Source organism: Salvia splendens, chromosome 20 (genome assembly GCF_004379255.2).
Source record: "Salvia splendens isolate huo1 chromosome 20, SspV2, whole genome shotgun sequence".
In the NCBI taxonomy this organism is placed as follows: domain Eukaryota; kingdom Viridiplantae; phylum Streptophyta; class Magnoliopsida; order Lamiales; family Lamiaceae; genus Salvia; species Salvia splendens.
The window spans coordinates 9,166,836-9,182,563 of NC_056051.1; the positions used below are offsets into that span (position 1 = coordinate 9,166,836).

The window sequence follows — 15,728 nt, forward strand, 5'->3', positions numbered from 1 at the left end:
AGCACAGCCATAGCCCAGCCACATCACTCAAAATTATATAAAACAAATAATGAACAATCACACAAAATACGGAATTAAATTTACGCCACAGATACGGGAAAATGCTACAATTTTATTTAAATTTTAAATAAATTACATTTTAAAAAATTACATAAATTTAAATAAAAACTAACGTCTTGCAATCCTCCGCGCCCACAACTCTTCAATTAAATCCTTTTGGAGTCGAATATGAGCATCCGTCTAACGCATGTCGGCATGTGCTTGGAGGAGGGCTTCTTCATCGTGAGGTACTCCACCTCGTACGTTGGCGGCGGCGACGCCGTGGCTTGGACCGGCTTCATTATCGTCGTTGGCCCAATCAGTCAGTTGTACACCTTCATCTTCGACAATCATGTTGTGCATGATAATACAAGCGTACATTATATCAGCAATGCAGTCGACATGCCACAAACTCGTTGGACCCCTAACCGCCGCCCATCGAGACTGGAGCACACCAAATGCGCACTCCACGTCCTTGCGCGTCGACTCCTGCCGTGCCGCAAAGTAGGCCTTCCTCTCATCTGATGCGCATCGGATCGTCTTCACAAACACGGGCCACCTAGGGTATATCACATCGGCCAAGTAGTAGCCCATATCATGCCGGTTGCCGTTGGCGACAAAACTGATGGATGGCCCGACGCCCTGGCACTGATCGTTGAAAAGGGGCGACGAGTTGAGGACGTTGAGGTCGTTGTTCGACCCGGCTATCCCAAAATACGCATGCCAAATCCACAGCCGGTAATCAGCTACGGCCTCGAGGATCATCGTGGGATTCTTTCCCTTATAGCCGGTCGTGTAGAACCCCTTCCAGGAAGTGAGACAGTTCTTCCACTCCCAATGCATACAATCTATGCTGCCTAACATTCCCGGGAACCCATGCTTCTCCCCGTGCATCTGCATCAGATCCTGACAGTCTTGGGGGTAGGGCTTCGAAGGTACTGATCACTAAATATCTCAATCACGCCCTCACAGAAATACTTCATACATTCTAGGGAAGTCGTCTCACCGATGTGGAGGTACTCGTCCCACATGTCTGCCGCGCCTCCGTAGGCCAACTGCCGGATTGCCGCAGTGCACTTTTGAATAGGTGTGTGGCCGGGTCTGCCAGCCGCATCGTGCCTGAAGCGGAAATACATATATCGCTGCTCCAAGGCGTTAACAATACGCATAAACAGGGCTCTGCTCATCCTAAAACGTCGCCTGAAAAGGTTGGCGTTGAACCGCGGCTCCTCTGCGAAGTAGTCTTCGTATAGGTGCTGATGTGCAGCTACGTGATCACGATCAATCGCTTGTCGGCGATGGACAACTGGCCGAGGTCGAGGTACCGCCGGCTGCAAGGCGCTTTGCATCCATTGGTCTATCCCGCGGTTGGTATATGCCTCAAGCGCTTCGGCCATTCGACGTTCGTACTCCTCAGCGTCCCCCCCACTACCCCACTACTAACACCCGCGTTACTCATTTTTCGGTGTTGATCTTGTACAGAAATTAAGATAGAGAGAGTACTCGTTAATACAAGTGGTGCGAATGAAAATGAAGTGCAAATCGCGTATATATAGTGTTTTCGGGCGCTGCAATGGCGCCGAGCGGATCGCCCAGCGCATAGCCCAGCGGTTTTTGACCGCCTAGTGCTAGGCGAAATTCATTTTCGAAAAACCGCTCGGCGGTTTTCGGCTTCTGCAATGGTTCGCCTAGCGACCGCCTAGCGCCGGCGCTCGGCTAGGCGGTGCGCTAGGCGCCATTGTGGATGCTCTAATAATTGGAGGTAAATGATACTACTATTAACTCCCACGATATGATGCAATTTGATTTTCCGATATATTTTTAGGAATAATTCTTGGATCTTCACAACTTGGAACACGTGTCTAAACCTGACCTTAGCGTAGTCAATTTGTACATAATTCAAACCTCATCAATCAATGTTCAATGTTAGCTGCTACTTTATCTGATTCCAATACTAAATTATTACTATATTCTTAATAATTATAAATTAGTACCAAAGTAAGGATTTGCTCCCATAACAAGCCTGAAAATGTGAAACTAAGAAAATATGCGACTTCTGTTCACATAGACTTACAAAAAATACTATTACACATATTCAAATACTTTCAGATTCATTAATGGCTAGAGTTTGAGTAGCACTAATATCTAATTAAATTGGTAAACGTTATCTGATTAGCTGTAAAAACAATCGCCTTTACAACTGGTGCTGTGTAGTTTTCAAATATACAAATAATACAATAAATTTTTGTTTTGCCATATCAATAAGAATATGCTAGCCTGGTAGTTTGATTTTTGAAAAGAGAAAAATAGATTTGAAAGCAAAAAAAATGGCTGCACCTGCAGTGCTTCTCCTTCTCCTTGCAGTATTGGTGCCTCCTTCGTCATGCCTCGACTTCATCTTCAACTCCTTCCCTGCCGCCGCCGCCACCAACTTCACCTTCATAAACCACGCCCGCATCGACCCTCCCGTCATCCGCTTCACCAACGACTCCGAGGACTACTCAATTGGCCGCGCCTTCCTCCCTTTCACCATCCCCTTTCGCCCTCTCAATTCCACTAACCTCACCACCTCATTTTCCACCCAATTCGTCTTCTCTATTTTGCCCCAAATCCCCGACAGCCCCGGCTTCGGCCTCGCCTTCGTCCTCTCCAACACCACCACCCCTCCCCGCGTCGTCAACGGCCAGTACTTCGGCCTCTTCTCCTCGCCTCCCCGCACAGTCGCCCCGCTCCTCGCCGTCGAATTCGACACCGGCCGGAACACGGAGTTCAACGAGGACAACGGGAACCACGTCGGCGTTGATTTGAACAGCGTTTTGTCCGAGACTACGCAATTGGCTGGGTATTACGATTCCGCCTCCCAATTTGTGGAAGTTGATATGAGAAATGGGCAGAATATTCACGCTTGGATTGAATTCGATGGACCGGGAAATGAAATCAATGTCACAATTGCTCCCGCTGGAATTCCCCGCCCGGCTAGGGTTTTGCTCAATTACAAGAGCTCCGCGGTTTCGGACTACATCGCACCGGAGATGTTTGTTGGATTTTCAGCTTCGAAAACGGAGTGGGTTGAGGTGCAGAGGCTCTTAGCTTGGAGTTTTAGTGACGAAGGAATTGCTAGGGATATCAATACCACCAGTTTACCGGTTTTCCGCCCAGTTAACTTGGGGGGATCTTCGCTGTCTAAAGGGGGAGTTGCCGGGATCGCGGTGGGGTGTGTGGCGGCGGTGGTGGCTGCAGCATTATTGGTTTCTTGGATTTGGTGGAAAAAGAGGGGAAATTTGGAAGAAGATGATGAAATTGAGGATTGGGAGATGGAGTATTGGCCCCATAAGTATTCTTACGAGGAGCTCAGCATGGCTACGAAGCAGTTTTCGAGCCAGGAACTCCTCGGATCGGGTGGTTTTGGGAAGGTTTACAAAGCTACATTGGGTGGAGACAACACAGAGATGGCGGTGAAGTGTGTGAACCATGACTCGAAGCAGGGGTTTAGGGAGTTCATGGCCGAGATATCGAGCATCGGGAGGCTGCAGCACAAGAATCTAGTGCAATTGAAAGGGTGGTGTAAAAAGGGGAATGAGCTAATGCTTGTGTATGACTTCATGCCTAATGGAAGCCTCAACAATTGGATCTTTGACAAGCCGAAGAAGTTGCTGAGTTGGGAGGGGAGGAAGAGGGTTCTTGCAGATGTTGCCGAAGGGTTAAGCTACCTTCATCATGGCTGGGATCAGGTGGTGGTTCACAGAGACATTAAGTCGAGCAACGTGTTGCTCGACAATGATCTGCGTGGGAGGCTAGGCGATTTTGGATTAGCGAAACTGTACACTCATGGTCAGGTGCCTAGCACAACTCGGGTTGTGGGGACATTGGGGTACTTGGCGCCCGAGGTGGTGACATTGGCTTCCCCGACTGCAGCTAGTGATGTTTATAGCTTTGGTATTGTGGTCTTGGAGGTAGCGTGTGGGCGGAAGCCTATTGAGACGAGGGTGGAGAATGAGGATGAGGAGGTGTTGATAGATTGGGTGAGAAATAAATATGTAGAAGGGAGGATCTTGGAGGTGGCAGACGGGAGGATTGAAGGGGAGTACGAGGTGGGGGAGATGGAGGCTGTGTTGAAGCTGGGGTTGTCGTGTTGCCACCCTGATCCTAACCGGAGGCCTACTATGAAGGAGGTGACAGCGATTTTGTTGGGCGAACACGTGGAAATGGAGCCAAGGGATATGCTGTCGGGATTGACTCCCGTGCAGAGCATCATTGATAGAGATGAAGATGGAAATGAGCAAGAAAAAGGGTTCCTGGCCCAAGATGTGGTGTGAAGGTCTGTTTTTTATTTTGTGTATCTTGTTATTTGATATGTATATATAGTTTGTTGTGGTTTTTGGAGTGTGACTTGAATATATGCGGTTCTTGCCATTGGGTGTTGTATCATATAGATAGGATTTTTCCATTTATGAACAAAGTGCTTACATTTCCTTATAGACTATCTTATTGCACTCTTATTAGTTATTATAGACTATGTGTTACAATACATGGCGTCAAATTAATTTTTGCAGTTATTGTGCAAACTAAAGTGTAAAACTGAGTGAGTGAAATCTGAAGTTTGCCCTCTTTCCCTTAGCATTCCTCTGTGAGACCCGGGGTTGTCTGCAAGCTAAGGCAATAGATTCTTTCATCCCTTGAGGGCCACAGACGAAAACTCCTATATCCGATCCACCAGTTTCTCTAGCAAAACTTGAGATTAAATCTGTTAAATCATGAATGAGTTAGGCCGTGTGTGATGTAGGATTACGATGTTCCATTAATATCTGTTGTGAAATAGATAAATTAGTGTGTTACCTTGAAAGATTGGTCTTCCTCCGAAATGAATATCATGTTCATCAAGATCTCTACTAGCTTCAAGTGAGCTCTGTTTCATAGCTTTGGTTTGCTTATCGGAGAATAACAGTAGCTTGTTCGTTACCCTGTTCCACCGTAGGGCGATGGCCATTATAGCCGCGAATATGATTGCTATGGCAAAGGAGCAAACAAGGAGGAGATCAGTTTGTGATGGGGGATTCTTCTGAACTGCTGCCGGTGTTATAACAAAATGGTTGAAAACAACAAGGGAGATGAGAAACATGACTGAAGAAAGGGCTATGACAGCAGCCATCCATGCTAATCTTTCAGGTCCATGTACTGCATAAGTGGTGCCTGCAGTGCTAAAATTCATTGTTTGTGCTTCAGGAATGTCGTTGAGCACGTCTCTTAGTGTCGTGCCAATTTGGTTTTCCCTAGTGACGAATACATTGAGTTTTGTGTGAAATTGTTTGATATCTAGCAGCAGTGGGAGTATTGGATCCAGTAAGCATACATCTTGTGACTTCTTTATAGTGTATATGAGATTTATTCTATCTGGATATGCATTTCTGCCGCTGCTCGAGCTGCAGCTTAATTCGCGAAGGATGCTGAGAAACGGTGTCACCCCAATCCCTCCAGCAACCAAAAGTAAGTTATTGTACCTGAATATCATAAATATGGAGATGAATTTGAGAATTAGCAATTTAATCCTATGCTAAGTTGATCCTTGATTGCATTTTACCTTAACAACTCCATGGTTGCAGGTCCGTATGGACCTTCGACTGCAACTGGGATGCATCCCCTTTGATCTGCTTCTGAATCTTGTTCTTCAGCATGAGTTATCTTGCTGTGGAGGGAACTAGTCCATCGCCCCTCGCTCTTTACGATAACTGAGATGCTGTGCTCATCTACGCTTGAGCTAGAGGTTATGCTGAACGGATGCCATTGCAGCTTGGAAATGCTCGGTATATTGAGGAAGACGACACTGGTTGGTGCATATTTCAACCCTGCAGCAATCAGGTATGGATTTTATAAGTAGTTTCTTGAAATTTAAAAAATGATGAAGGTGAAGTGATGATGGCTAACTAGGATCCTTTGGCAATGTGAGTTCTATTGCTTTGCAGGGAAACACTCGAGCAGAGAGAATGCACGTCTCTGGCCTTGACTGCACTACACGGAGGAGCTTATCCAGGGCAAAGAGGAAGACTCCGGGGAACACTGTGTAGAAGTGGCGGTCTCCACCGTGGAAGAGGAAGAATAGAATGAAGACTACATAGAGGTGATGAGTGTAGTAAAAAACTTGAAACCATTTTCTTCTAATTTGTGGAAGTGCTGTTAGAGCCATAACAAAAGCCGTTGTGAGAGCAATTTCTCCAGCAAGGTATATACGCCCTTTTTTCTGCCACTTCCACATCTGTTTGATCGATTTATAACTGTCAACTGTAGTATGCAATGTGAAAAAAAGTTTGAACAATGTTTGTTTTCGTTAATTACCTCATCTTGGATTCTGTGCTTGATTCCCCAGACAAAGAGGGTGCCTCCGCCATGTAAAGTGGCGAAGAGTATCATTGCAGAACCAAGCCAGACATGGTACTTGATCGAAGCCTCGAATTGGATACCAAGAAACCGGAATATGGACATTCCTCGAAGCACGGGAAGAAGCAGCAGAGCAAGGCAGGCTTCTGATAACAAGCCACAGCGCGTCGCCATTCTGAAGAGCTTATATTGCCATCTGAAACCAGGTACCGATGATTTTACAAGACAGCTTGTTTATTTTGAGAAAAAATGAATGCTTACGGGCTAAGTTTGAACGATTTGAGTGGCGTCATCTTCATAAGGTCATTAGAGATACGAACGTAGAAAGTCCAGACAATGAGCATGATGAACAGAGCCGAGGTTAGAATCTGTGCTCCCGATAAAATACCTATGTATCGATTCACTAAAAGTGGACTAGAGAGAGCAGTGAGTGGAGTTTTGCTTCCTAGTCTGTATCAAATTGTCACAACATATGCAGATGTAGTAATATGATTAAAGTATGAAAGGTTGAATGTTGCTGGTGAGTTGAGGGAGTTCTATCTACCTGTTTCTTGGTTCGCCTCGTCTCAGTTCCAAGTAGATGAACCCGATTATAGACAGAACGATTAGAGGAAATGTAAAGACAATAAAATCAAGACCTGTGGAATTTGATCATACAAAAACATACTTAGGCTCTAACTGTACAGAAACACCGTGAAAAAATAGTAGTAAACGTACCGTTATAGCCAAACGCGGTGGTTGATGCTTTCGCCTCCACGCCCTTCCATTTCCTCGTCCAGAACTCAGTTGGCTTGAGAACCCATAGCGACACCCAACCGGCAAATATGAATATCAGCAGCAGCTTGAGTATTACAAGAGACAACCTAGTCATTTTTCAGTTTTTCAAGAACCGGAGGCTTGGAATCAACCTTATATAGTTCTTGTGTGAGAAATGCTAGTTGCTAGAATCCCCACCACCATTTCAAGAGAGAGATAGGCATTGCTGCACAATGGAGACAGCACCATATATGTGATTGGATATTTGTGATAATTTCCCTTAGTTTCATCTCAAACATTATGCCAATTTGGACTCAAAGACTGTAGATAATGGATCATGGCGACTAGAAACACACTGTTCCGTTTCACACCATGACGTAAGCATGTCGATATTATTTCATTTTATGAAGTTTGATATGCATATATGGATCAATAGATGTATACAAAAGACCTCTCAATTTTGAGATCATTGGTCCAACATTCTTGTAGTGGAAATGGTCCAACCTACCCACTAATCTCTTTTCCTGTAGGAAGATTTTGACAAACAAACACCTTCTTCTACATACGTGCACATCTACTGGAAATATACTATTAAATTCTAAATATAATTGGAGATCATATCTCATCCATTAGATCAAAAATGGATGAATTTGGGTTTTGATTCCAAACTTTCAGATTTAGAAAACACGATACGAGGGGTAACACAATCATTTAATCAACTGCCCCGATATATTTTCAAGAGCAACTGGTGATAAAATTCATTTTTTGTAGTGATATTTAATCTATTAGCTAGTACTTGTTGAATATGTGTTACATATGATTCTTCGAGTAGTGGGATCGTAGATAATTGAGGATGGAAGTTGCCTAAAAGATTGTTGATGATGACTTTAAATCTTTTAAGATATTCCATGTGAATAGAGAGAAGAAAGAGGTTGAAAAGCTTTTGTTTCACATGCAAGAAGGGGATGGTCTGTTTGTGCTAATCTTTTTGTCCATCTTCGTTCGTTGCCTTGCTTGTGCCTTTTGGTAGGGGTGAGCAACAAACCCGAAAACCGAATATCCGAACCGATCTAAACTGAAAATTGAAAATTCGGTTCGGTTTGTTCGGTTTTAGAATTTTGAAAATTTTGGTTTTTCGGTTCGGTTCGGACGAAAAAAAACCCGAAAAACCGAATTATATTTTAATACTATATATATATATATATATATATATATATATATATATATATATATATATATATATAGGGAGATGATCAAAATAAAAATGCATTTAAATCTAAAAATGCAGCCCAAATCTTGGCCATAGGATTAGATGATCTAATGGTCAATAATTAACCAAAAACACGGAAGGTCATAATTAAGCAACTTTAGGTCATATTATAATATTTAGGTTTAATGTCATGCTAAGATCATTTTAGGTCATGCTTACAAAGCATGACCTAAAAATTAACTAATTATGACCTAAAAGTGTCTTACGTATGATATTGTTCTGCGTTTCTGTATTTAAATCTAGTTTTGCATATATCAAAATCATATATATATATATATATATATATATGATTCTGTTCTTTGTTCTTTTTAATCTCAGCCCCACGATTTTGTCATCCGACGGTTAGATTGGTGTCACGTGTCATTTAATAATGCAGATTTTCAGTTAAATAATGCACACCGACTAATAATGCACCATTATAGTGTAATAATGCAGATTTTCAGTTGAATAATGCACACCGACTAATAATGCACCATTATAGTGTAATAATGCAGATCATCTGGACCGTTGATGAATGATATCTAACGGCCCATATTAAGGAGAATAAAGGATCTAAGGGATGAATAGGAGAATAACGCTCCCCAATATATATGTATATATACACTATTATTTAAATAAACTTAAAAATAAAACCCTAAAAACTAAAACATGTCGTGACTTGTGTTTTCCTACGATTTTCCTCTTCTCATCCTTCTCTCAAACCCAAAATTTCCGGCGCCTCTCATCACTGATTCACCAAGCCGTCAGAGAGAGAGCTCAGCCCGTTGCCCCTCAGTCCTCACGCTTCACGTCGTCGCCCCTCCACAGCTTCACGCCTCTTCGTCTTCACGGCTCCAGCTCCAGATAAAACTCTACCCAAACCTTCAATTGCACAATTATGTGATGTATTGCCTCTCTCTACCTTTATTGTGTGGAGTATAATTTTGCATTATTACAGTATTTGTTTAAGAAGCAATTTAAGTATTTAATTTTAGATTCTTTAGTACTATTTGTTTAAGAAGCAATTTAAGTATTTAATTTTAGATTCTTTTAAATTGTGTGTGAGTTCGTACCTTGTATAGCTTTCGGGAATATTGTGTGTGAGATGTTGGAATCATTGGCATTACTTTGTGGTTTGTATGGTTATTTTTTTTTTCCTATTTTTTGGTTTTTCGATTTTTTGGATTTTTGGATTTTTGGATTTTTGTATAATTTCGGTTTTTTCGGTTTAGTTCAGTTTTTTAGATTCGGTTTTCGGTTTTTCGATTCGGTTCGATTTCAATTTTAGCCTAAATTCAGTTTTTCGGGTTCGGTTCGATTTGGGCAAAAAATCGAACCGAAACTCGAATACTCACCCCTACCTTTTGGAGTGAACTACTTTATGCAAATTTCTTCTTTGATTAATCTCCAGCTATCATATAGGAGTATGTATAATTAATTTTGATATTGGGTGGTTATGTTAAGTATATTGATTACCCCACACTAAGTCAATTAATATTCTTAAGTTTTTGTTTAGTTCACCAATTATTAACTATAGGTCTACAACTAAATATCCTATTAGGCAAGACTACCATTTAGTACTCCCTTCGTCCCATGTTACTTGCATGAATCATTTTAAGTCATAAATTTGAGACTGATTTTTTAGTGAATTAAAATAGTATTTTAAGTCTAAGAGCATCCACATCGGCGAGCAGGGACGCGTCCGCCCGTCCGTGCCAGCGACACAGAGACGCTGTCCGCCGTTGTTCGATGCATCGAGCACGTCCGTGCCAGCGAGCAGGCGACGTGGTGAGTTCTGATTGGCCAACGACATATCCGTTGGAAAATCATTTTTTTATTTTTTTTAAAAAAATCGAAAATAATACCAAAAAAAAAACACAATCCCATAAAAATGGCCGTTTTTTTGCCCGTTTTCTGTAATTTTTTTATTTTTCCCCCCAAAAGCATCTATAAATACACACATTCATCATCCATTTTTCACGTGTATTATCTTACACAACATGATTCTAGCCGACGAAGGACCGAGGGCGGCTAGCTTTTATGACAAGGATGAAGCCGGAAGCTCAAGCGCGAGGTCTCCCCCACGCCGAGGTGTGCATACGACGGTGGGTGAGAGGATCGAAACAAGACACACAATGCGCGATACCCGAACCCACGTTGAGCTACAAGAAGACCTAATCAAACACATTTGGGCGAAATTCGGCCACGAGTAGTGGTTTTTTTGATTTTAGGAGTTGAATTATGTATTTTTTTATTGATTAGGAGTTTATTTATGAATTTTTTATTTTTTATGATTTTAATTATGTAATTTTTATTTTTTAGAATTTTAATTATGTAATTTTTAATTTTTAATGTATTTTGTTATATTATTCCGGGTATTTTTAATGTATTTTAATTTTGTGAAAATGTTTTTATTTAAATTGAATAATGGAATGGTGGGACCCTTATGCTCGTCCTTACGGAAGAGCACGGATGTGGGTGTTGTGCTCTTGTCTAAGAGCAGACAGAAAAAGTGGGTCCGGGCCCACATCCGTGCTCGTTGGCAAGAGCACGGATGTGAATGCTCTAATGGGAAATCACTCAATAAGAGAACACTTAATTAACTATAATATAATATTAATTAAATATCTTAATTCTTAATTAAAATAGAAAGTGTAAGTGGTTTTGGATGAGCTGAAATAGAAAAGTGTGATACTTTTTATTAGCTAATAATCAATCACTATATCCAATAATTAGGATAATTTTTAGTAATAAATGCTTATTATATACATAAAACTTTTTTATAGTAAACATTATTAAAATATCTATAATTAATACTCCCCCGTCTGCCATTAGGAGTCTCATTTCTTGACGGCACGGGTTTTAAGAAATGTTAAGAAAAATGAGTGGAAAAAAGTAAGTGGGATATGGATCTCACTTGTATATAATAAGTTTTAAATGAAATTTGAATGGAATGAGTTAGTGGATTGTGAGACCATATTACCATTTATAATCAAAGTGAACCGGGACTCCTATTAACGGACAGACTAAAATGAAAAAACGGAACTCCTATTCGTAGACGGAGGGTGCATGATTCTATAAATTATACTATATCAAAAATCAAAATATCGATAGGATCTACGTCACATCACCAAATGTATATTTTATCTTAAATTTGTATTTTTTCTTTGAAAGATACAATAATATAAAAAATGATTATTTTCAATCAAACTTTTAAGATCACTATTGCATTCATTTTTGAAAGAGTTTCGTGTAGGTATCTCGCAAGGCTCAATCAGAGTTGGGAGAGATAGTTATGACTGGTTCACGAAGACTGCACCAAGCAGTGCAATGTCAGCCGGTCATCACGAAGCAGGATCGGTTGGGGTTGACGCGAATCCCTACTTTTTTCCTATTTAAGATATACTACCTTCTATTATTCAAGTCCTATCATATCTTAGCCTCTCCACATAGGCATGCACAAGGGTCACGAACCGCCGGTTCCGGTTCATGAACCGGCGGTTCACGGTTCAGGAAATGCTTGAACCTGAACCGGCCCGCCTACCTCCCGGCGGTTCCGGTTCCGGTTCAAAAAACCGCCGGTTCACCAGGCGGTTCAAAACCGCCGGTTTTTTGCCTGAACCGCCGGTTCCGGTTCATGAACCGGCGGTTCAACCGAAATTAAAAAAAAATATTTTTTATTTATAAAAATTAATTTTTATATTTAAAATCAATTTTTACAAACAAATGAATACAATAAATTCGTAATAGCCCATATATATTTGATGGGCTATTACGAATTTCTTGTATTCACTTGTTTGTAAAAATTGATTTTAAATATAAAAATCAATTTTTATAAATAATTTTTTTTTAAAATTCGGTTGAACCGGCGGTTCAAACCCCGAACCGCCGGTTTTGAACCGCCGGTTCACGGTTCACAATTCGCCGACCCTGAACCGGCCCGTGTTAACCGGCAACCCTCCGGACGGTTCAAACCGCCGGTTCCGGTTCCGGTTCCGGTTCATGAACCGGCGGGCCCGAACCGGCGGTTAACCGCCGGGCCGGTTCGGTTTGTGCATGTGTATCTCCACACTATAAATATGTATATTTGGACATCAAAATAATTGTTCACGAATTTATACTTTGTCTAGTTTTTGACACATTTAGATTAGAATTTTGTACTATACTATTTTTTATCTCAACCGTAAACATCATTAGCAAAAGCGGTAGGCATGAACCGCACGGCTAATTTAAATTGCTCAAACTAAAAATAATTTATGGTAGAATTTTATAAGTGATATAATGATAATGACATTGTAAATAGATAGTAGTTCAGTAACATTTTCATGTAAAAATTTAGATGGGTTACAATCTAATCGAAGTCAAAGTCATACACAAAAATATTCGATCCATATTGTTAAGAGATAATTAGTAAAATTTTCCCTGATAATTCGATTGGTTACAATCTAATCAAAGTCAAGTGTGAGACACGAGCATGGTATGAAAAAGTATATACTGTTGACCCTAATATCTTATTACATTACATTACATTACTTTACTTATTTAATAAGCTTATTCTAGTGGCAAAGGTCGAAACGTATCATTCTTAGTGGACTCATGATTCAAGAAAATGTAAAAGAAGCCATCTTTCCAATTATGGTTGCTGAAAAATAAAGTGAAATAGTAATGAAAATGTACATGAGTGGCTACTATCAAAAGAAGAAGCCAAAAGATTCTTATATTATTGACGTTGAGTTAGTAAGATTTTTGTGGACTCTAATATTTCAAGAAAATGTAAAAGAACCCATCTTTTCAATTATGGTTGCTAAAAAATAAAGGGAAATAGTGATGAAAACTACATTATTGTTTTCTCTGAATTCTATCTCTATCTCGCCCTGTGTAATAATGCGTAAGATTTTTTAGAAATTCATAATTGACATTGTGTTAGTTAGTTTGGTTGGTAATGTGTGATTGTGTTTCTTTTCATTTGTTGTGCTTTTGTCCGATTTCGATGTAGCTAACTAGCGATCATGCACATCGATCTTTCTATTCGATGCATATATTTTATACTATATGTTTGGCGGATCGGACAGAAGTACATCAATATTAGATTGAGATTAAACTGACAAGATTTAGAGAAGTTTTCTATCTTTGTTCCTGAAATGGGTTGGAAGCTATTTCATCATTTTCGATTGGCTTAGACATGGATAATATTCAGTGCAACATGATATTCCAAATGGATATATTACATTTAGATAGATAATTTATTTTATAAATATATTATATGTCACGCCCCAACCTCTATGATGTATTCTTTAATAATAATAAACTCTTAACTTTGGAACAATTAACCCACGTCAACCAAAATCTTCACTGATATTCGATTCCTGAAAAATATTAGTGGTTTAAATGAGGACACAACTCAGGGGCCGTTTGGTAGCTATGTTTCGCCTAGATAAGAGAGTAATCTGGGTTTATCTGTGTGTTTGGTAGTTATGTTACCAAACATAGTAGCCCATGTTTTGTATCCAGCCGCGATGACCCGTCTCGGCCAGGCTCGATCCGCCGCTCCAGCTGGCTCAGCCAGCGTCGCGTCATGGGGTGTGTCGCTCTCGACCTGGTCTGGGGCTGACGGGCGGGACCTTCCACCTAGGGTTGGGGCTCGGCGTCTCGGTGTCTTGGTGTGTTCTCGGTCGAACCGCCGCACCGCGCCATCCACCATGCGTTGACCTTGGTGCGGGTGCCGCCTAGAGTTTGCTCTCGGTCGGCGGCGCGTGGTGCGATCCGTCTCGGCGCGAGCGCTGGCGGATCGCACGTCTCGAACGATCGAAAAATTCAAATTCTTTGATTCGATAGTTCTTGAGTTCATCATGCATAAAATATAAACAGAAACACCAAGAACATGCTTCGTAATCAAACAACACATGCATACATGAATTTCGCGAAATTTAAATCCAAATAATCAGAGCCAAGGACTGGCTCTTATACCAATTGAAGGGGTTGGCAGCGGAAGCGTGCATTCAAACGGATCACATAATAATTCTGATCTATTTAGCAGATTATTTAGACAAATTCTATTTGCGTAATTCTCACATGTATCATGCTCATAACTTGAATTTAAACATGGTTTAGCTTAATTAACACCTAAAACATGTTTGCTACGGAGTAAACCAATTTACCTCGTTGATTCACTGAAGAATCGAAGATAGCTCGCGCCTTCTCCACGTGAAGATCTTGAGTACTAAACCACGGATCATCTGACTGGTTCCCGGACTGTAATCTGATACCAGTGTGGGCTGATCTCACCAGAGTACTAGGATTTAAATAAAGAAGACGGAATCTGCTCACGGAGGAGAGCAAAAATCGTCCCTCTGCTTGAAGGAGAGGGGGGCGAAAATTTTATAAAATAAATCTTGTGTTTTCTGTCTCCTTTATTCTCATATTTATATTAAGTCACATATTGGGTCCAGTCAGGGATATATGGAAGAATTTGGACATGGCCTCCCCCAATTAGCTTTTTACTAATTAAATTGAACCCACAATTTAATATAAGCTTATATTGAAACATTACGAGCAGCCACTACAGAAGTAATATTGCACTGCCCATCCAAATCCGAAATTACAAGTATTCAGAGTTTCCATTTGTTTGTCATTTATTTCCCGTGCTTAAGATAGTAACATCCATTAATTAATTAATATATGCTATGGACTTAATTAATTAATATATTATTAACTCCAAGAGTGGACTTAACAGGAAACACTTATTCATTATTCAACATAATAGCAATCCTAGCACTCTGCCTTCCGGCGACTACATCTCAATCCTAGCAATCCAAGAGTAATCAAACTCCAACTAGCTAGGTTTCGAATAATAAAACCTTGTTTCAAGCTCCTCTAGTGGATGTTATAAAACGAGACTCATATCGCGCACGATTCAACATAATAGCAATCCTAGCACCGCTAGATATTAATCACCACTTCCCAATATACCAGGATCGTTGGGTTACGAAAAATCCGCACCTATTAGTAAGTCAAAGTAGTACATGATCAATATCGTATGCTCAATGCTAACGTACATTGATTAAGAAATTAATTATCAAGACCTCGTCTTTCGGTAGATAGCATAAAGACTCTTCTTGCCGTTAGATCCAATTCAGTGCTATACCACACCAATGCCATCTTATTTCAGTAAGGCTTAGAAATATGCGGACTGACATTGCAACCTTTCACGATAGGTAGTCTATGCCTATCTAGGTTGTGAAATTTTTATTTTTCTTTGTTCAGAACTGACCGTGTTACCTTAAAGTGGACGACGCCCACAACCGGTATCCTA

General features: G+C 40.6%; 2 protein-coding genes across 3 annotated transcripts; one reads left to right on the top strand and one right to left on the bottom strand.

Moving 5' to 3' along the window:
- The first annotated feature begins 2,278 nt into the window (after positions 1 to 2,278).
- LOC121781820 (L-type lectin-domain containing receptor kinase S.1-like) lies at positions 2,279 to 5,147 on the top strand. The gene is made up of 2 exons (XM_042179521.1): positions 2,279 to 4,357; positions 5,015 to 5,147. Exon 1 carries the CDS (start codon positions 2,367 to 2,369, stop codon positions 4,353 to 4,355), a length of 1,989 nt encoding a protein of 662 aa, XP_042035455.1. The 5' UTR covers positions 2,279 to 2,366; the 3' UTR covers positions 4,356 to 4,357; positions 5,015 to 5,147.
- Positions 4,460 to 7,617, bottom strand: LOC121781819 (ferric reduction oxidase 8, mitochondrial-like). Of its 2 annotated transcripts, XM_042179519.1 has the most exons (8): positions 7,129 to 7,615; positions 6,956 to 7,049; positions 6,673 to 6,861; positions 6,370 to 6,607; positions 5,962 to 6,289; positions 5,618 to 5,882; positions 4,876 to 5,537; positions 4,460 to 4,783 (listed from the first exon to the last, which is right to left on the bottom strand). In XM_042179519.1, exons 1-8 carry the CDS (start codon positions 7,280 to 7,282, stop codon positions 4,605 to 4,607), a joined length of 2,109 nt encoding a protein of 702 aa, XP_042035453.1. In that variant the 5' UTR covers positions 7,283 to 7,615; the 3' UTR covers positions 4,460 to 4,604. The 2 variants fall into 2 exon arrangements, with proteins under 2 accessions (XP_042035453.1, XP_042035454.1); XM_042179520.1 differs by lacking the exon at positions 6,673 to 6,861 and having other exon boundaries at positions 7,129 to 7,617.
- Positions 7,618 to 15,728: the final 8,111 nt, after the last annotated feature.